Source organism: Scyliorhinus torazame, chromosome 2 (genome assembly GCF_047496885.1).
Source record: "Scyliorhinus torazame isolate Kashiwa2021f chromosome 2, sScyTor2.1, whole genome shotgun sequence".
Taxonomy (NCBI): domain Eukaryota; kingdom Metazoa; phylum Chordata; class Chondrichthyes; order Carcharhiniformes; family Scyliorhinidae; genus Scyliorhinus; species Scyliorhinus torazame.
In genome coordinates, this window is record NC_092708.1 from 268,125,412 (window position 1) to 268,147,485 (window position 22,074).

At 45.7% G+C, this 22,074-nt stretch overlaps 1 protein-coding gene across 3 annotated transcripts; it reads right to left on the reverse strand.

Moving 5' to 3' along the window:
• Positions 1–2,919: 2,919 nt before the first annotated feature.
• oip5 (opa interacting protein 5) lies at positions 2,920–21,356 on the reverse strand. 3 transcript variants are annotated; one of them, XM_072487025.1, is made up of 6 exons: positions 21,249–21,356; positions 18,999–19,134; positions 17,932–17,998; positions 8,270–8,392; positions 5,333–5,414; positions 2,920–3,926 (listed from the first exon to the last, which is right to left on the reverse strand). In XM_072487025.1, the coding sequence occupies exons 2-6, from the start codon at positions 19,132–19,134 to the stop codon at positions 3,804–3,806; spliced, it is 531 nt and encodes a 176-aa protein (XP_072343126.1). In that variant the 5' UTR covers positions 21,249–21,356; the 3' UTR covers positions 2,920–3,803. The 3 variants fall into 3 exon arrangements, with proteins under 3 accessions (XP_072343126.1, XP_072343120.1, XP_072343136.1); XM_072487019.1 differs by lacking the exon at positions 21,249–21,356 and adding an exon at positions 21,119–21,240; XM_072487035.1 differs by lacking the exon at positions 21,249–21,356 and adding an exon at positions 21,049–21,211.
• Positions 21,357–22,074: the final 718 nt, after the last annotated feature.

The window sequence follows — 22,074 nt, forward strand, 5'->3', positions numbered from 1 at the left end:
CAGGTTAGCTCCAACTCTGACATGTATCCTGGGGACACACCTAGGCGCAGCGGTACAGCACGGAAGGCTAGAATCGTCAAGGATCACTAAGAATGCACTGGGGGGTGGGGGAAAGAGAGTGGGGTGGCACTATCGGGAGGGAGGGGCAGTTGGGGACATTTCTGTAAATCATTAAAACCTGTTGACCTCAACAAATGTGGTGCCTCTGGCACTTTCTTCCGCAATGCTGGCCGAGCTCCATTCCCATCTCCCCGGATATAGGTCCTGGACTCTTTGATTGAGTTGATGAAGTTCAGGGCTCTGGTTACATTCACGGCCACCGGGAGCGGGTATCCTCCTCCTCATCAAAGATAATCATAGAATTTACAGTGCAGGAGGAGGCCATTGGGCCCATTAGGTCTGCACCAGCCCTTGGAAAGAGCTGCCACCCTCGAACCTATCTCTGTAACCCAGTAACCCCACCCAACATTTTGGACACTATGGGCAATTTAGCATGGCCAATCCACCTAACCTGCACATCTTTGGGCTGTGGGTGGAAACCGGAGCACCCAGAGGAAACCCACGCAGACACAAAATAGCACAGGTGCCGCACTGTCCCCTTGTTGAGGCAGCACCCGCTTTGGTTTGAAAGACCAGCAATGCCTAGACACTTTGGCCTGCACCTCTGGGTCCCTCCCTGGTCTGATGGGCGGTCAGGTCCTCCGGGCGTGGGGTGGTGGCCGTGTACATGGGACGCCGCCTCAAGCCTCAGTCGATGCTGCTACCGTGGCATCCTCCACCATCTGGCCTTCCAGTAGCGCCACTAGGGCAAGTTCCGCGGGGTCCAAGGTATTGTCCATCCCACGCAATATCTGTAAGGAATGGGTGAGGTTGCAAAAGTGACAACCAGCAATGTCTTCCACTCCAGGATCCTCCAATCCCCCCATTGCTTCCCCCCCCCCCCCCCCCCCCCATCCCATCCCATCCGACATGCCCTACCCAAGCACCCCCGGCCACAGCAGGGGCCCCTGCTCACCAAACACCTCCACGTAACGTTACCTGGACTGGGTGCTAGTTACCTCCCCAGTGCATACACCCACCCTCTGCTCACGGAAATGTCCCCGATGCGGGTGTTCGGATGTTGGTTGTTGCGGCATGGTGTTGTCTCTTGCAGTACTCAGGCACCACGGTCTGATTGGGATGCAAGGCAATACCCCCACATGCTACATGGCAGCCTACCCAAGGGGATGCACTTGGGATGTGTGATGTGCTCACTTAACTATGATTGGCAATTAGTTATAGCATTCAGCACGGCCAGAGGCCTCCCCGGTCAATGGGAGTTATGGGTGGTCGGTGGGGCAGGGATTACCCCACAATGGGTACATGGTACAGAGGTTGGCATGGTGGACCCACAGACGCTGAGACACCCATCCCGCCCGCCCCCCCCACAGGGCATGGGAGGCCACCCACTCTGCTCCGCAACCCATCTGCACAATGGCAGCCCACCCCAACCTCGGCTGGCCCCAGTGGCTCCCCACTCTACTACAAGCACTGGGGCAGCAACCCCAGAGCTCTTTGTCTATGAGTGAAGATGGCTACTCACCTCCTCAGTCCCTGCAACATTCCTTCTGCCAGCTTCACGTTTTCAAAAAAGGTGTACTAATTGGTGCCCGAGTGGCCATTTGCTCGGGAGGCCATTAGATCACAGGAGGCTGTTAAATAGGGGGTGGCTCCCATTAATTGTATGGCTTAAGTGATGGTTATTGGGGGCAGCACAGTGGCGCAGTAATTAGCACTGAGACTGCGGCGGGCTGGTTAGATCGCAAACAGATCGGCGCCTGGTGAGATTCTCTATTTTGGCCTCATCTCACATAAGCACAACGCAGCCATTAAATCACAGCCCTAGTGTTTTAGGTTTTTAATTTCTGATTTTCAATATATACTTTTTACTTTCATCACCTTATTTCCCAATCAGGGAGAGAACAATGCGTTCAGTATACAACTTGCGAATGTTCACACTTGCACTTTGTCAGCTATTTTGTAAATCAAAAGTGTAAACTAAAAATATAAAGTAGCAAAAAGTCATTATGATCCAACTCTATTTATGAGGTGATTGGTAGGAGCATTTATTATATAATGGGAGAGAAGGTAGATGGAAACAGGCAAAGGTAATTAAAACTACTTGATTGCAGGGTAAAGGTGGACTAGATGGGCATTTCCACCGCAAATTTAGTCCCGCAGCAGTGTAGAAATTCTCAGTTGTCCTCTAGCCCCAATTCACAAATTACAAAGTTACAGATTGGTGGCTTCCCTTTTATAGAACTCCAAAATTGTCTAACATAAGAGTTGGCATGGGCATTCTTCTGCAGGTTTGCTTGGTGGAATTCCTGGAAATTGACGTGGGGCATGCTAATACCCTGTCATCTACACAAGAAAAATGACATTGCCCGTCTACATTCAGGTTGCTCCAGGAAATGTACAGCAAGTGCACAGCAACATGGACTTGGGAGTCTAGAATCCCCATGCTCATAATGGGCACACTGGCATTGATCTCCACCATCAGGGAATATCTCTGCCTGCATCAGAGGAAACATCAACCCTGAGAGATTTACAAATCAGGAAGACCCAGTAACTTTGCTACCAAAGAGACAGCGAGCTATACATGTGGCACACTCTTTCCTCATGCAATATCCTGTAGGAAACAAGAGTTTGAGCTTGGTTAAAGATGTGTGCACAGAACCTCAAAATATTAACTGCATTAGAGAATGATTGATAATCTCTTGGGATGTCAAGGACCGAGCCTCAACTAATGAAATGGTAGGCTAACAGATATTCAATCCTATATCACAACTCCAAACCTGTTTGTGGACTGAACTGGAAGACTTACATGAGTAATCAAAAAAAATAGATCACAAATTATTGAAAGCAAGAGGCAGAAAATACACAAAAACAATAGATTCTATTTATTGCATGGCTCTTTACAGGACAATATAGGTAACTCCAGAAAAGTTCCTGTACAACAGTTAGTTCACTAATTTGGACAAAGTTAGAGTTCAAGACGTGCCCTGGAAGAGGCATAATGAAATCCCACTGGGTGATGGATTCAGGCAGCAGTCCACTCCAATCAAGTAACAAACGGTTTTAGTAGAAGGGAGCAAAGCCTATTATGCACTGTACAGTGCAACATCCATCAATCTTCAAACAGTGGCATGAAAGATTAATGCAGGAAAATAAGGGTAATTTCTGAGTAAATCATTGCCCAGTTGTTTGAAGCACTGTTGAGAAACAAGGAGGATAGCTTAACTGTATTGGTCCTCGCCTTCCTGCAGCTGCTTAAACCTAACTGGCGTGCTGCACTGAACAGGTGATGTGCAATTTTGTGATCAGATATTAGGTTACACAGATATGGATGCGATATGATCACGTGTTAGACTGTGTAGGTGTATCTGAATGTCAGATAGCAGGTTACACAAACCAAATCTCAAACCAAAACCACAACATTCACCTGAGGAAGGAGCTGTTCTCCGAAAGCTAGTGATTCGAAACAAACCTGTTGGACTTGAGCCTGGTGTTGTAAGACTTCTTACTGCATCGCAACCAAATTTCAGTATGGGAACATGACTGAAGGTGAACATGAGCAATTCCAAATTAGTGACTCTTCCTCCATCAATTCAACCATTGGACCTAAACATTTCAGAATTCCTTTGAAGAAAGCGAAGTTTATTTTCCAAGGCAGCCAAGTGTGCCAATCGAGAGAGAGACTTCCAAAGGTCCAAAGTGAAACTGAATCTTAAACCTAGCAGCCAACATAATACTTCTCTGGTTCACGCCACGTGTTCGGATTCAAGGATGCTGGTCGCTAGGCCACTCTCTTCTCCAACCAATTCATCCAACTTCTTCACTGCTGCCATCAGTCGACAGTGAGCTACCACAAGCTGCCTTTTCAACTGGAAGTTAGAAGGAAAGCTGTCAGAAGAAAGTTCAATACAGAACGAACAGAAACAAGCACTTCCGAGAAAGACACTGGCTAGTGCCAGACAAGGTGGAAAAGATATAAAACCGATTAGATATCCTAAAAGCAACACAAAGTATACTTAGTAGGCCACATTCACATGAGGCCTAGCTGTGCACAACAATTCTGATAGCCATAAAGTGAGGGTAGAAAATTAGATAAACATCAAAATGATTCCACCAAAATTAGTTATATTGGAAATATTAATCAAAGATTGCTGCTCTGATGATTAATTGACCGAATGCTGATGAAATTAACTGATCTCACTAGTGAAAATAATTTTAGGCTCTGTCTCAACACTCGTGAGAGCCTTTCCTGCACATATGCAGATGCAGTGTACTGCCTATGATATCACAGACAGCAACACTCCAGGAAGCTGCCTGCATTAAAAAAACAGAAAAAAATCAAACCTTGTTCTGGTTCCCCCTTATTGCCCCCCCCCCCCCCCCCACTCCCACTTCTCACCCACCTCCCTCTGGCAATTCTACTCACTCTCCAAGCTGCCTTCTCCCTGCTCCCCGACAGCCCACTCACCACTTATCCCTGCTCCCTCCCACTTCTCCCATGGTCACTTTCCACTGGCTGCACTTTCAACCCCTGCCGCTCCTGCCTCGCTTCTGCAAAGGATGGCAGGGAAAGGGAATCATTAAAGGGATTGGAGAGGGAATCATTAAAAGGATCGGTGAGGGGTCACAAGAGGACAGTGGGAAAGGGAGAGAAATGGGAGGGGTGGGGGAGTGTGTCAATGGCAATGTTAGCGGCAAGGGAAAGGGGTGAAAGCAAGCATTGCAAGAAATGGCAAAGGGAGTGGGCAGTGGGTGGGTGCCGAAGTTTCAAGATACAATGATGAAATAAGCGTTGAAGAAACTATGCATGTACAAGCGGCCAAGATGGGAGTGAACTTCACAATTTCTTTTACCTATTTTGCAATGGCAGGAGTTACAATGCAGCTGGTTTCCTCCACACTTCAACCATCCCACACTGCATTACCCAGCTAGTCCTAATTATATTTGATCACTTCCAGTGGAGATCAGGATCAAAAATGTGAGTCACCACTGAGATTGTGCCCACTAGATCATCCTGTGCCATGGCCTGTTCAGAACAGGCTCTTCCTGACGATAACTACAATCCAGTGCTGCATCAAATGAAACAACCGTGGGATGAAAGACTGCAGTTTAATAGCTTCCCTTAGCACCTTGCATTTATATTACTAAAATTTCCAATGATTTAAGTGCAAATTATTTTCAACCATGGCATCAAACATTTTACAGTGCAATCTTATACATCTGGCAACTTATTTTCTAAAGAGTTAGAACAGGGAGATATTGAACACAACACTACCTCGCCTATGTGCTGAGCTAAGCACTGTGGGCCGAGGTTCAGGGCTGTAGCCACCACTTCAGAGTTGCTCTGCAACACATAACTGAAAGACAAAATAGTTATACAGATGGATCACTGGGAATTTGTAGCCTTGTTTCTAAAAACAGATGCATTTCAATTTTCCTCAGATTTTCCCAAATCAACACCAATTTGAAATGCTGCCACTATTACATTGGCAATCAATCTGTACACAGCAAGGCCACAGGAAAATAAAAATGATCAATTTGTCTGTTTTGACATGTAGAAGGAAGGAACACCAGAATTCCTCTGCTTTTTAAATACTACCCCCATAATTGCACTGAAGATTGTGTGTTCACGATTCAAATGGGGATTGAATCCACAAACTTTGATTCAGACACGAATGTTACTACATAAGGCAAGTTGATACTCATTCCCAGTTTTTCATGAAATGATCAGCACACACAACTGTTTAAAGCACAAGCCCATTCTAAAGTAGTCAAAATGACTCTGATATCCACGAGAATAACCCTGCCAGCTCCACCCCTCATGATCCCCCAGTTAAAAACTAAGAACCTAACATTGAGAAACACCACACACTAATCTTCAGCAAAAAATGCATTTCGTAAAGAGGGCCAATGATTGGCAGCAGGAGTAAATCCACTCTCATCCTTTGGAAACATTGAACAGGCAAATTTAAGTGAGGAGGAATTACAAAGAAAATTATCCTAAAGAAGTGTAAAAAGGGGTAGCATTGACAGAAATAAATGCAAAGTGCTAAAGAAATCTAGAGAAATAATGGAGGCAAAATTAAACACAAGGAGAGCCCTGCAAGTATTGAAATTGAGGGGGAGCCACTTCAGCTGTATCAGAATTAGAAGGACTGGGAGTTTAACATTAAAATCCAGTTGTTTTTTTTAAACATGCACCCGAATAGATTTAAATAAATTAGACTTACAAGAGAGACAAATCTTCAGTTACATAGAATATACAACACAAAAGCAGGCCACTTAGCTCAACCAATCCCTGGAGGCTGTTCCACCATTCAATGGAACCATGGCTGATCTGCATCAACTCCATTTCCTATCTTAAGTCCACATCCCTTAATAACCGTAGCTAGAAAATATCCATCAATCCCATATTTAAAATTAATTGAGATAGCATCTACATTTTTTTGTGGAAGAGTTCCGTATTTCAAGATAAGAAATAGGAAGAGTAAGCCATTCAGCCCTTTAAGTCTGTTCTGCCTTAAATCATGGATGCTATTTTACCAAAGCTACACCTTACACCTTCATACACTATCCATATATCCTTTGAATTCCTTGATATCCAAGTAACCAAAAATCTACCAAAGACCAACTTGAACCAGCCTCAACTGGAAGAAATATTCTTTCCTGAATAGCTTGGCTCTGATTTTATGATTACATTCCCATGTCCTAGACTCCCAAACAGAAAAAGCTTCTATGTACATTAATTCCTTTCAAAACCCTAAAATCCTCAATCAAATCATCCCATAACTTTCAATATTCCAGGGATTACAAGGAATCCCATGTCCAGTGAAGCAATGCATTTTAAACTCTTCAGTGTATTCAAAATCATGAAGGGTCTGGACAGAGTAGATAGGGGGAAATTGTTCCCCACCCGTGAAGGGATCGGGAACGAGAGCACAGATTTGAAGTAATTTGCAAAAGAAACAAAAGCCATGAGAAAAATAATCTTCTTTGCAGCAAGTGGTTAAAGCTTGGAATGAACTGCTTGTGAATGTGGTTGAGGCAGGTTAACAGAGGCATTCAAAACACTGTTTGTAAAAAGGAACAACGTGTAGTGTTATATGGAGGAGGTCGGAGAATGGCACCAAGTAAGTAGCTCATTGGGAGCACCAGTGCAAACATGATGGGCCGTGTGGTCATTTTAAAAATTCATTCTTGTGATGGGGGCATCGTTGGCTGGTCCAGCATTTATTGCCCATCCCTAATTGCCCGTGAACAGAGTGGCTTGATGGGCCATTCTGAGGGCATTTAAGAGTCTACTGCTGAGTTACATGTATGTCAGGCCAGGTAAGAGTGGCAGATTTCCTTCATTAAAGGACATTAGTGAACCTGGTGGGTTCTCAAATCATCATTAGGTTTAATTCAAATTTCACCATCTGCCATGGTAGGATTCAAACCCAGGTCCCCAAAGCATTACCTTGGGTCTCTGGATTACTAGTGACAATATCACTATGCCACCACCTCCCCCTACTGCACCGTGAAAATTCTATGATTCTGTGATTCACTGACAGAGCTGGCTTGTCCCGCACAGTAAAATTCTTGCCCAATTCTGGTCTTTTAAGACAGAAGTGGCCTGTTGCACAATTGTGCATTTGTATTAAATAGTTAGACATGGATTTTAACTCAGGTCAAACATTTTCAGGGTCTGTGACTGCATGGGTCTCACCCCCACAACCTAAAAGATGTGATACTTTCTGGTTGGATTCCACTTAAAAGACCAGCTCTGTTAAATCCATTTTCACTATATCAAAGAACAAAGAACAAAGAAATGTACAGCACAGGAACAGGCCCTTCGGCCCTCCAAGCCCGTGCCGACCATACTGCCCGACTAAACTACAATCTTCTACACTTCCTGGGTCCGTATCCTTCTATTCCCATCCTATTCATATATTTGTCAAGATGCCCCTTAAATGTCCCTATCGTCCCTGCTTCCACTACCTCCTCCGGTAGTGAGTTCCAGGCACCCACTACCCTCTGCGTAAAAAACTTGCCTCGTACATCTACTCTAAACCTTATCAATCTAACTACTCGCTAAACATTTCTTTAGTGCTATTATGGGCTGGGTTTGAACATGGATAATAAACAAATAGGACATTTGTGTGCGTAGATTGCATACATTGCGTACATTGGTGCCTGGACATCAGACACCGGAACTGTTGTCTCTACTCACCAGTCTAAGGCACCCTTGTCGAAACAGTATAGTCCACGGAGTTGAGAGTACGTGTCAGTTGTGGAGGAAGGAACAATACCAACATTGGCTCTGCAGTAGCTGCAGTACAGGGACTTGTAAAAGCTAAAAAGAACATTGAATGGAAAAGAGCCCTTCAAATAACTTCACGTTACAAACAATTTGCTCTTCCAGTTTTTAAAATAATTCGAGTACATTGCAACATTAAGCCATAAATATTTTTTGCAGTTTTATTTCAATAAATGTTAAACATCAAAAAGTTGGACTTCCAGTGGCGGCTATGAAGGAGTAGGTCGCACATTTGGTGGCTCCCGCTCAGGTCGGACCTTTGGACCTTCCCCCCCCGATTTTTTACCAGACTTGTTTTGGAAAATTGATGGTAGAGGCAATTGTTTATTGGATTCCCACATCAGTGCATGGAGAGGCGGACTAACAGTGCTCGCAAAGGCAGAAACAGACGAACAGAGAAGGCTTGGGCTGAAGCTGCAGCAGGGGAAAGCATGGCGGATGACCGGAGTCCTGGCTTGTCAACCCAGCGGTCAACAGAGCAGCTGCAATTTATCCAGGAGGGCTTCGCCAAGCAGAAGCAGGAATGTTTGGACCCGATTAAAGAATCAATTGTACAGCTGGAGCTCAGATTGGATCCCAAAGATTGGGTGATCCAGAAAGTAGAGAAGGCGCAGGAGGAGGAACATCAAACTGCAGTGGAGTTGGAGGTGGGGATGCTGAGAAACCAGCAGAAAAGGCTCCTGGAGAAGGTGGAGGACCTAGAGAATAGATCCCGCCAGCAGAACCCGAGAATCGTTGGTCTCCAAAGGAGCGGACACTGGGGCATACATAGCGGGCATGTTCGAGAAGTTGCTGGGGGATGGGACGTTCTCCCGACCCTTGGAGGTGGACAGGGCTCACAGAGCTCTCGCGAGGAAGCCGCGAGTGGGGGACCCAAGGTACTTGGACAAGGAGCGTATTTTACAGTGGGCCAGGCAGACACTGAGTTGTAAATGGGAGAACAGTATCCTGTGGATCTATCAGGACCTGAGTGCAGAGGTGGCAAGGAGAAGAGCGGGGTTCAATCAGATAAAATCGACCCTTTTTAAGAAAAAGGTGAAGTTTGGACTGCTGACAGGGGAGGGACTGTTGCTGAGGGACAGAAAGGAGGTCGGGGGCGGAGGCTACCTGGGGGCGGGCCAGTGGAGGCGTGGGGCTCGGGCTGGAGACTGGCCCAAGAAAGATGGTGGCTGATCGGTTTTTCATTCGGGGCTGGACTCGAAGACTAAAGGGATCGCTATCCTGATTAATAAGCGAGTGGTGTTTGGGGTGGGAAGAATAGTTACGGATGTGGGAGCCCGGTACATTATGGTCAGTGGGAAACTGGAGGGGCTGCAGATGGTACTAGTAAATGTGTATGCGCCAAATTGGGATGATGTGGAGTTTATAAAGAGGATGCTGGGGAAGATCCCGGACCTAGATTCGCATAGGTTAGTCATGGGAGGGGACTTCAACACAATTATTGACCCTGGTTTAGACCGGTCGAGCTCAAAGACAGGCAGGGTGCCAGCAATGGCAAAGGAGCTAAAGGGGTTCGTGGAGCAGATGGGGTGGGGGGGGGGGGGGGGTTGGACCCATGGAGATTTGGGCAGCCGAGAGTGAAGTTTTCCTTCGACTCGCACGCGCATAAAGTGTACTCCCGGATTGATTTTTTAATTTTGAACAGTGCTCTACTGACGGGGGTGGTGGACACGGGGTATTCGGCGATCATAATCTCAGATCATGCCCCACACTGGGCTGGCCTACAGGTTAGCAAGGAGAGTAGCCAGCGCCCGCACCGGAGGCTGGACGTGGGAAGAGGTGTGCGAGCGGCTTCGGAAATTTATTCAGAACGACCTGGAAGTCAACGACACAGGTAAAGTTTTGGCAGCACTGGTCTGGGAGGCATTGAAGGCGGTGGTTAGAGGGGAGCTGATCTCGATATGGGCCCACAGGGAGAAGGTAGACAGAGCAGAGACAGACCGACTAATAAAGGAGATATTGCAGGTCGACAGAAGGTATGCGGAGACTACAGGAGGAGTTTGGTTTGTTAACTGCAGGGAGGGCGGTAGAGCAGCTGAGGAAGGCGAGGGGGGTGATCTATGAGCTTGGGGAGAAGGCCAGCAGAATGCTTGCACACCAGCTTAGAAAGAGGGAGGCAGCCAGGGAGATAGGGAAAGAAAAGGATGGGAACGGGAGCCTGGTTGGGGACTCAGCAGAGGTGAATAAGGCTAAGGAGTTTGAGAGTAGGCTCCATGGGTCGGAACCCCCAGCTGGGCCGGAGGAGATGAGGCACTTCTTAAAGGGGCTGAATTTCCCGAAGGTGGTAGAAGGGCTTGGGGCCCAAATCGGGTTGGAAGAGATAGCGGAGGGTCTGAATGCCATGCCGTCAGGTAAAGCCCCAGGGCCGGACGGGTACCCAGTGGAGTTCTGTAAAACGTACTCTGGGATATTGGGGCTGCTGTTGATGAGGACATTCAATGAGGCAAGGGAGCGTGGGGTGCTCCCCCCGACGATGTCACAGGCCATGATCTCATTGATCCTGAAGCAGGACAAGGACCCGGAAGCTGCGTGGGTCCTGTAGGTTAATATCCCTATTGAATGTGGACGTCAAACTGCTGGCCAAAATCTTGTCCTCTAGGATTGAGGACTGTGTTCCGGACGTTATTGGGGAGGACCAGACAGGGTTTGTTAAGGGAAGGCAGTTGGTGGCCAATGTAAGAAGGTTGTTAAATGTGATCATGATGCCCCCGGAAGGTAGGAAGGTGGAGATAGTGGTCGCAATGGTCACAGAGAAGGCTTTTGATCGGGTAGAATGGGAATATCTGTGGGAGGTACTGAGACGGTTCGGATTTGGGTGGGGCTTTATTGACTGGGTCAGGTTGTTGTAACAGGCTCCTGTTGCGAGCGTACGGACGAATAGGACAACATCGGACTATTTTAGGCTGCATCGGGGGACGAGACAGGGATGCCCCCTCTCCCTACTGTTGTTCGCGTTAGCCATAGAGCCGCTGGCAACTGCACTGAGAGCTGGAAGGGGCTGGTCTGGGGGTAGTGGAACACAGAGTCTCGCTTTACGCAGACGACCTGCTCCTGTATGTATTGGACCCATTAGAGGGGATGGAAGAAATTGAGGATTCTGAGGGAATTCGGCCGGTTTTCGGGATATAAAATAAATATGGGGAAAAGTGAGATGTTTGCAGTCCAGGCAAGGGGGCAGGAGAGGCGACTGGGGGAAGCTTTCGGTACCTAGGCATCCAGGTGGAGCGGGAATGGGAACAGCTGCACAAGCTAAATCTGGCCCAACTAGTGGACCAAATGAAGGACGGTTTTCGGAGATGGGACGCGCTTCCGTTGTCACTAGCTGGGAGGGTGCAGACAGTGAAAATGACAGTCCTCCCGAGATTCGTGTTAGTGTTTCAGTGTCTTCCCATCTTTATTCCGCGGTCCTTTTTTAAACGGGTCAATAAGGTAATCACTGGCTTTGTATGGGCAGGCAAGACCCCGCGATTAAAAACGATGCTTGAGTGGAGCCAGGGGGAGGGCGGGCTGCCGCTGCCGAACTTCAGTAATTATTATTGGGCGGCAAACATAGCCATGATCAGGAAGTGGGTGGGTGTGGGGGGGGGGGGGGGGGGGGGGGGGGGGGGTGTCGGGGTCAGGTCAGTATGGGAGCGTGTGGAGGCGGCCTCATGCAAGGGCACCAGCATGGTACTCCACCAGCCCCGTGGTGGTGGCGGCCCCGAGGGTCTGGGTGCAATGGAGGAGGCATGTGGGAGCGGAAGGAGCATCAGTGTGGTCTCCAATCTGTAATAATCACCGGTGTGCCCCGGGAAGGATGGATGGAGGGTTTCGGACATGGCAGAGAGCAGGGATTGAGAGGATGGGGGATATGTTTATAGAGGGGAGCTTTCCTAGCCTGAGGGAGCTGGAGGAGAAATTTGGATTGGCGAGGGGAAACAAATTTAGGTACCTGAAGGTGCGGGACTTCCTACGCAGGCAGGTTTCAATCTTCCCGCTCCTACCACCAAGGGGGATACAGAACAGGGTAGTTTCTAGAGTGTGGGTGGGAGAAGGGAGGGTCTCTGACATTTACAAGGAACTCATGGAGTCAGCGGAGACACAGTCTGAGGAGCTGAAGCGCAAGTGCAAAGAGGAGTTGGGAGGAGAGATAGAGGATGGTCTCTGGTCAGATGCGTTGAGTAGAGTCAACGCGTCCACAACATGTGCCAGGCTCAGCCCATTCAAGGGCGTTCACCGGGCTCACATGACAGTGGCCCGGATGAGCAGGTTCTTTGGGGTAGAAGATGTGCGGAAGGGCCAGCGAACCATGTCCACATGTTCTGGACATGCCCAAACCTGAGGGGATTCTGGCAGTGGTTTGCGGATGTCATGTCCACGATGTTAAAAACAAGGGTGGCCCCGAGTCCAGAGGTGGCGATTTCCGAAGTGTCGGAAGATCCGGGAATCCAGGAGGAGAAAGAGGCAGACGTTCTGGCCTTTGCTTCCCTGGTAGCCCGGAGACGGATATTATTAGCTTGGAGGGACTCAAAGCCCCTGAAGTCGGAGACCTGGCTATCTGACATGGCTAGCTTTCTCTGCTTGGAGAAAATCAAGTTCGCCTTGAGAGGGTCAATGTTAGGGTTCGCCGGGAGGTGGCAGCTGTTCGTCGACTTCTTTGCGGAAAATTAACCGTCAGCAGGGGGGGGGGGGGCTGAGCTTAGTTTAGAGTAGGGGGTTAGTAAAGGTGGGACCTGTAAGGGAGGAAGACGGCTTTTGCACTAAAATTATAAATTCACATACATTGTTTATTTTGTTGTTGTTGTAAAACCATAAATACCTTAATAAAATGTTTATTAAAAAAACATCGGAAAGTTGTGCAGAAATTAAGACAGCGAAACTGTAATTGTGATTTGCATTAATATACTCACTACAATTTCCATTTCTCATCCAACCCACTTCTATGCACCACCACACATCCCCCATGATAGTACAGGTGGCAGAAGGATGTCTAAATTACTGCAAAAAATGGTTAAAAGCACGACTCTTTAGCAACCAAACGCTGTCAATCTCACCTCTTGAATACTCAAATGGTTCCCAACAACTCTGTTTCCTTGGAACACCATCTTCAATTCTATGCATCATCAGTCCTCCAGTATCTCACGTATCACTCTCCATCCTAGCTATAGACAGTTCAGTTCCCTCAAAGACAAATAGCTGCAGCTCAATAACTTCACACTTCAATTCTATTAAAAGTAACAATGCTATCCCAAGTCAGATTTCAGAGTTTCCAGTTTCTTCTTTAAAGAACTTGACAGCAGTTGAATTCATCCTCCATCAACCAATTATCTGTACCCAATGTACCAAACTGAAATTCTAACCAGTTTCCTCAACTATTGCATCACAAACTGCTCCATCCTCTCCATTTGTTATCTGAATTTAACCAACTTGCATTACCTTTGTACCCAGATTGTTTATAAAGATTAAAAGCATTAAAGACCTAGCACTGACCCCGGAGGTCTTCAGTGCATTGCCATGTCCCACGTCTCCTACTCCAGTTCCTGTTGCTTCCTCGGAGTCAATGCATCGTCTACTTGCAAATTTGATCATGGATTCCCACTGCATTGAGTTTTTGTAGCAGCCTTTTGTGCCTTAAAGGCTTTCTGGAAGCGAAGCACATTAGGCCGTGAACTTCTGATGCCAATTGAGATGTTGTGGCATGGTGACAGTGGTTAGCACTGCTGCATCACATCACCAGGGACCCGGGTTCCATTCTGGCCTTGGATGACTGTCTGTGGCATTTGCACGTTCTCCCAATGTCTGCGTGGGTTTCCTCCGGGTGCTCTGGTTTCCTCCCACAGTCCAAAGATGTGCAGGTTAGGAGGATTGGCCATGTTAAAATTCACCCGTAGGTTAGGTGGGGTTACGGGGATACTGCAGGGAGTAGGTCGAGGTTAGGCTGCTCTTTCAGAGCATTGGTACAGACTTAATGGGCCAAATGGCCACTGTAGAGATTCTATCATTTCGAAGAAACATTTGCTCAGCCAAGATTTACCCCTTTCATAGTATTTTTTTTGTTTCACACAGCAAGTGGTTAAGTTAGTGATCTGGAATGCATTATCGGTGTGTGGTGGAGGCAGATTCAATTGCGACTTTTAAAACGGAATTGGATAAATATCCGAAAGGGAAAAAAAGTAAGGCTACTGGGAAAGGCCAAGGACTGGACTAGCCGAGTTGCTCTTGCAGAGAGCCAGCAAGGACACGGTGCACCAAATGGACACCCTCTGTGCTGTAACAATCTCTGCCAGCAAAACTAAAGAGCTGGTCATTGACTTCAGGAAGCAAAGTACTGTACACACCCCTGTCAGCATCAACGGGACCGAGGTGGAGACGGTTAGCAGTTTCAAATTCCTAGGGGTGCACATCTCCATAAATCTGTCCTGGTCCACCCACATCGACGCTACCACCAAGAAAGCACAACAGCGCTTATACTTCCTCAGGAAACTAAGGAAATTTGGCATGTCCACATTAACCCTTACCAACTTTTACAGATGCACCATAGAAAGCATCCTATCTGGCTGCATCACAGCCTGGTATGGCAACTGCTCGGCCCAGGACCACAAGAAACTTCAGAGAGTCGGGAACACAGCCCAGTCCATCACACAAACCTGCCTCTCATCCATTGACTCCATCTATACTCCATCTGGGGAAAGCGGGCAGCATAATCAAAGAACCCTCCCATCCGGCTTACTCACTCTTCCAACTTCTTCCATCGGGCAGGAAATACAAAAGTCTGAGAACATGCATGAAAAAAACAGCTTCTTCCCCACTGTTACCAGACTCCTAAATGACCCACTTATGGACTGACCTCATTAACACTACACCCCTGTATGTTTCATCTGATGCCGGTGCTTATGTAGTTACATTGTATATGTTGTGTTGCCCTATTATGTATTTTCTTTTATTCCCTTTTCTTCCCATGTACTTAATGATCTGTTGAGCTGTTCACAGAAAAATACTTTTCACTGTACCTCAGTACACGAGACAATAAACAAATCCAATCCAATCTGCTCCCATATTCAGGTCATTTACATAGAAGGAACTTTCAAATGTATTCCAACAATCAGTTCTGTAATTTTAAGACTGATAAGTTGGCAGTTACCAAGTTTGTTTTGCGATTGGAAAATATAAACCGCGTTGGCTTGTTTTTAATACAGTGGTCATTCTATTTATTCATTCTATTATGGGTCAGCATGCTATAGATGGTAACCCTAAACTGTTTGAGCATCTTTAGGTCTACAGCATTCTCCCATTTCTGGAGATTCATTGTTTCTTTCTAGCCAGATGCCCTTTTCTATTTTGACTTTTCAGCGCCCACATTTTAGATTACTCTCTAAAGCAAACCTCAGCTTGAATAGTGGTTCGGTTAGTGATCTGGAATGCATTATCGGTGGAGGCAGATTAAATTGTGACATTAAATTAAATTTACAGCATAGAAACAGGCCATTCAGCTCAAATGGTCTATATCAGCATTCATGCTCCACATAAGCCTCCTCCCATCCCACTTCCTATCCATATAACCCTCATGTACTTATTTTTCTTCTCCACAAATACATAAGTGCCATTCACTAAGCAGGTTGAGCCTATACACACTAAAGTTTAGAAGAGGTGATCTTATTAAAACATACGAGATCATGAGGGAGCTTGACAGCGAAGATGCTGAGAGGATTACTCTCTTGTGGGTGAATCTAGAACTTAGGGGGCACAGTTTAAAAATAAGGGGTCTCCCATTTAAGGTGGAAATGAGGAGTAATTTCTTCTCTCAGAGGGTCATTAGTGTTTGGAATTCTCTTCCTTAGCCTGCAGTAGAGGTTGGGTCATTGAATTATATTCAAGGCTGGCTGGACAGCTTTTTAACCTCCAGGGGAGTCAAGGGTTATGAGGCCGGCAAGAGAGGAGAGTTGAGGCCACAATCAGATCAGCCATGATCTTATTGACTAGCAGAGCAGGTTCAAAAGGCCGCCTCCTGCACATATTTCTTATGTTTCAACTACGCCTTGTGGGAGCAAATTTCACAGTCTAACCGCAGTCGGGGTAATCAAGTTTCTTCTGAATTACGTATTGGGTTTATTAGTCATTATCTTATCTTTATGACCCCCTAGTTTTGGACTCTCCCACAAGTGAAAAAATGTTATCCACATCTACCTTATCAAACCCTTTCTTAAGGCCTCCAATGGGTCAACTTGCTGCCTTCTCTCTTCTACAGAGACTAGTCCAGCCTGTTCAATCTTTCCTGTTAAGTATATCCTCAGTTCTGGAATCATCCTTGTGATTCTTTTTTGCACTCTTTTCAACGTCTGTCTATTCTTTTCATGACCGGAACTGTGCACAGTACTCCAAAACAAGTTTAACATAAATTTCCTTATTATACTGTGCCATTACTTTCAGCCAGCCCATTGAGTCTATTATTCAAGCACCTTCTTATTTTTTTACCACCAAAGGGCACCACCTCACGCTTGTTTATTTCAAGAAACTTCAACAGTTCTTCTATCAACATCTGTGACTGTGCTTGCTAGCTGAAAAAGCAATTAATAAAGGTTGCTCAAAGATGCTGGGAACATTATGGGTTACATGATAGCACAGTGGTTAGCATTGTTGCTTCACAACACCAGGGATCCAGGTTCGATTCCTGGTTTGGGTCACTGTCTTTCTGAGTCTGCACGTTCTTCCTGTGTCTGCGTGGGTTTCCTACGGGTGCTCCGGTTTCCTCCCACAAATCCTGAAAGACGTGCTTGTGAGGGGAATTGGACATTCTGAATTCTCCCTCAGGTACCCGAACAGGCGCCAGAGTGTGGTGACTAGGGGATTTTCACATTAATTTCATTGCAGTGTTAATGTAAGACTACTTGTGACACTAATAAAGATTATTAAATTTACAGTACCCAATTATCTTTTTCCAATTAAGGGCCATTTAGCATGGCCAATCTACCTAACCTGCACATCTTTGGGTTGTGGGGGTGAAACCCATGCAGACACGGGGAGAACGTGGAAACTCCACATGCACAGTGACCCAGGGCCGGGATCGAATCCAGGTCCTCAGCCCCGTAGCCAGCAGTGCTAATTAACCACTGTGCCATCGTGCTGCCCATATAAAGATTATTATTACAAAAAATTAATCCTTGTCACCAAGGTTAGTGAAGACAGTCTTGATGATGTAGGCAGTAAGGATTTGAGCTGAATACTTAATTCATTTTTTTTTAGTAGTACTGTTTGAGGAAATTTCAGCCAAACAAGACAGACAACTTTCTGCTCATCTCAAACAGTGCATTTTTTGCAATGATTCTTGTCACTTTAGTAATCTGCATCTACAGTAAAGTATTACATAAGTTTTAACCTCAGCTTTCACACATGTACAATTTGAATTATGAAAACTGACTGTCTCCCATTATTCCCAAATGGAATTCTGATAAGGGAACAAAACCACAATTTAAACTTCAGCAAAGAGGCTGCCTCTAGTGTTACAATGGAAAGATAGTAAAGCATAGAGTTTCAAAAACACTTGGATTGAATGTAGCCAATCTAAAATGCTATTAAGTGTACTGAGAAGCCTTACTCACCAGTCAGGTATTAGACTTTGACCCCCTATTAAGGTTGTGGGATCCAGTTCCACGGTCTCAGTCACCCCTTAAATCAGGAGAGCAGAAATTAGAGTTTTCTGTTAAATGAGAAATAGCATTGGAAGGAAGAACATGTCCACTGGAAGCATCCAGAAAACTAATTGCAACTGGTTACAAGGACTCAGTTGTCCCCTGGGATTGTGGTCACATGGACTCAGCAATGGCTATATGCTCATTGTTTAAGAAATAATTCCCAGTAAAAATGAGAAATGTTATCACCTTGACCTACACGAAGACCGAGTGTTTAGCCAATGCTTATTGCCATAGAGACCAAGCCACTGGAATGGAGACCAACACATAGGACTTGCCATGGACTGTTGGCTAATTTTTTCATCCCTACAGTCAGATCCTCTGTAGTTTTTCCTAAACTTACTGAAATACTTGGATCACTATATTTCATGCATGTGTTCATTATACTAACTATCCTGTGTTTTTCAGTTGCATCAATGCCTCACTCAGCCCAAGAACTAGGATATCGGCCTTCATTTCCTAACCGAGGAAGCAAGGTCACAAAAATGGACATGATGACAAGAGTGAGAACCGCCTATACTTCAAGTAATTATAGACATTACCACTACATATTTTATTAAATTTACCACCAATTTCTCTACTATTTTAAACCTTAGGAATGGAATAGACCTTAACCACTTACCAGATACTCACCAAACAGCTAGCTTCTTTTGCTGTGGGAGCAAAAGAACCAATTCTACAGGGTGAAGGTTAAAAAAAAGCAAAAGAAAAGGAACACCTCCTTCCCCTCCTCACCTAACTTCCCCCACTCCAAACTCCCAGGTATTCACTCAATTCCAAACTGCACTCACTTGCCAGAGTTCAGAAACATCAAAATCATAAAACCCCAAGATGGAAGGTTGTTCATCACCCAATTATTTCCCAGATAAATGGATTCCAAGGCCCCCCCCCCCCCCCCCCCCCCGAGGAAAGTCTAAGATCTGCACACATTGCAATAATGCTGGAAATCATGCATATATAGCTAACCAAAAACTCACTCAAACATATCAGCAAGTTGAGAGTTGAGTTGCTACCACAGAGCTGGAGAGAATCTCCCAACACCGAGTGACATATGTTGCATTGGAAGATCACACACTCCTTCACCTTCAAGGATCCAACCACCACTTCATCCATCTAGATAGGACACGCAGGAAGAAAGACTCATTAAAACAGCCATTGCAAAAAGGATTTTCAATTTGAATATTTTGTTAAAATATTCAGACTATAAATATTTAACACAATTAAATATATTTCTATGTATTACAAGGTTACACCCAGAAAACCTAAGGCACATCCTCATTGTTAAATGCTTCCAACAAGCTGAAATGACAATTTGTTACAAACTCAAGTTACTTTTTATTCTTGGGATCACCGAACTAAAAGGAAAATCATTAGAACATAGAACATTACAGCGCAGTACAGGCCCTTCAGCCCTCAATGTTGCGCCGACCTGTGAAACCACTCTAAAGCCCATCTACACTATTCCCTTATCGTCCATAAGTCTATCCAATGACCATTTGAATGCCCTTAATGTTGGCGAGTCCACTACTGTTGCAGGCAGGGCATTCCACACCCTTACTACTCTCTGAGTAAAGAACCTACCTCTGACATCTGTCTTATATCTATCTCCCCTCAACTTAAACCTATGTCCCCTCGTGCTAGACATCACCATCATTCTCAAACTATTCTGGCAAAACATTACAGTTGACTTAATAAAGTTTATTTTCTTGTAGAGCATGTAGATGAAATTGTCTGGCCTCCTACTCAATTATAGTGACAATCTATTCTGGCCTAAACTTAAAAGTAAAGCTTGCTCACCAGACAACTATACAGGAATATATGGAGTTCCATACTGTATTTAAAAAAACAAAAGAGGGTAGTGGATGTTCCATCACTGAACATATTTAAAGCTGATATAGACAGAGTTTTTGCTCTCAGAGAAACAACAGACACAGGGTAGGAAAGTGAAATTGAGACTAAGAGGCCATCCATCATCTCATTGAACGGCAGGGCAGGTGCCAAAGGCATTTGGTCTACTCTTGCTATTTCTTAGGTTCTTAAGACAATCAAAATGACCCTACATTAGAGTTGTCAACTTAAACGTTCCTTGAAATACTAAACATACTAATATTGACATTAAATTTGCCTCTGGCAGTTCCCATATCTCAAATCTGCCAGAGTTGGCAGTCAGGTTAATTGACCCAGCCTCAGCATCTTTTTTGGGGGGAGTAGTCCAGATTTCCACTGACATTTGTGGGAAGAAGTGCTTTCTGACAGACTATGGTATTGCCCATCCACCTGTAGTGTGTAAAGACTACCAAGCTGTTGAGCTTAGGTTCACACTCTTTCCTCCCCTTGGAGAATGGTGTGGAGTGTTGGAAGGATCTGCAGGCTGAACAACAGCCAGTTGAAATGCATCGCAAACACTCCTTCCAACAAGTCCTGGAGTGAAATAAAACAGAAAATTCTGGAAAGACTCAGTTGGTCTGGCAACATCCTGAAGTGGGACTTGAACCTGGCTTAGAGGCAGGAGTGCCAGCCGTTGAGCCACAAGGCCTCCTTGACATATGGAAATGCAACTCCACTGCCTCTCACCACTCCAACTGACTTGTTCAGCCACAACATTCCTGGACTCCAGGTTCTGTGCAAGCTTTTACTTGCCATTGTAATCCTGAGCCAGAGGATGGGATTAGATCTTGCCCTAGTTTTTCACTAGCCTGTTAACACAGATTAGAAACATCAGTAGTTGTTTAACACTGCAACATTCGATATAGAAGTTCCTCGTATGAAAACCTCGTATTACAAAACGGTGAGGAAAAGGGTTCAACTAGCTGTATTTCTAACATTGGAAAATACAGTTCGCAGAACCAGAAAACAAAATGTGCCACTGAGTAAGGAAACAGGGCATGGGTAAAAATAGCTTGTTTAAACTGGCAACAGTTGGGTGGCGGCTGCGAGAGGACACTCCTTGAAACCGATCTCTCCGAGGCGGGCGGCCGGCCATCTGCCCGAATATCTCTTCACGTGATTTTGTTTGATTACACTCACAAAGCAGCGCCTTGCTAGAAACGCAAGTTTTTGTTCACAGATAAAGTGCAGAGCTTTAAGGATAATGTACCAAAAGTAAGAATGTAACACAGAAATCTTTATTCTAACGCTCTAGCGCAAGACTTCCCCCGGACAGGGCAGCATCTCTCCAACCCATACAGTCTTGGCCAGCCCCCAACGCCGCCCCGTCGCTCTCTCACCTCGCTTGCAAACGGCCGTTAACTCTTGCGCGCCGCTCGTGCATTCAAAAAGTTGCGCGCGCGCCGTGAGCCGCCCTGTCCAGAGGGCGGGATCGACCTCGGGTGGGGGCGGAGCGGAGCCCGAAGCACATCCGCGAACAGAAGGCAGCAAGTTCATAAGCGAGTATGGAAGATTAAGGAAAACGATGGCTAGACAATAGAGAGGAGTTGTCAATGGTTTGCGGTGGATAGAATCACTGCAATGCCGAAGGAGGCCATTCGGCCCATCGAGTGTGCACCAACATTCCAAAAGAGCAACCTGTAACCCGCCTAATCTTTGGACACTAAAGGGCCATTCAGCATAGCCAATCCACCTAACCTGCACATCTATACAGTCCAGTTAATAAAACAGGTGAGTTGAGGGCACAGAGAGACAATTAGGAGTATGATACCCTAGCTACTAATTACATGGCTTGAGTAAAGAAGGAAATGGCAACTCAATATTTTTGGTTATGGGTTAGGGAGAATTAAAAAAATGGTTGCAATAGTAATCAAACAATCACGCTGTGAGGAGGGATGATTAGAGTGCAAAATTCTAACATCTGAGGAGGCACAGTCAAGTTCAATACTTTGAGTCTGTTTTCACAGAAGGGAGGGAGTGAAACAGACATTGTAATTGAGGAAGAGTGAAATATTGGTTAAGATAAAAAAGTGCGAGAGCAAATATTCAGGTGTTTAACATTGTAGTGTGTGGCTAGGTCACCAGGTCCAGGTGAAATGTGTCCCAGGCTGAAAAGAGGAAGCTAGAGAAAAAAATAGAGGAGTAAAAATAGAAAATGTTGGATAA

Coding starts and splice junctions, on each gene's coding strand:
- oip5 (XM_072487025.1), bottom strand. CDS start 19,134: ATGGATGAAGTGGTGGTTGGATCCTTGAAGGTGAAGGAGTGTGTGATC. Junction 5,415..8,269: donor GACAAGGGTGCCTTAGACTG/GTGAGTAGAGAC, acceptor TTTGTCTTTCAG/TTATGTGTTGCAGAGCAACT. Junction 3,927..5,332: donor TAGCTCAGCACATAGGCGAG/GTAGTGTTGTGT, acceptor TCTAACTTCCAG/TTGAAAAGGCAGCTTGTGGT.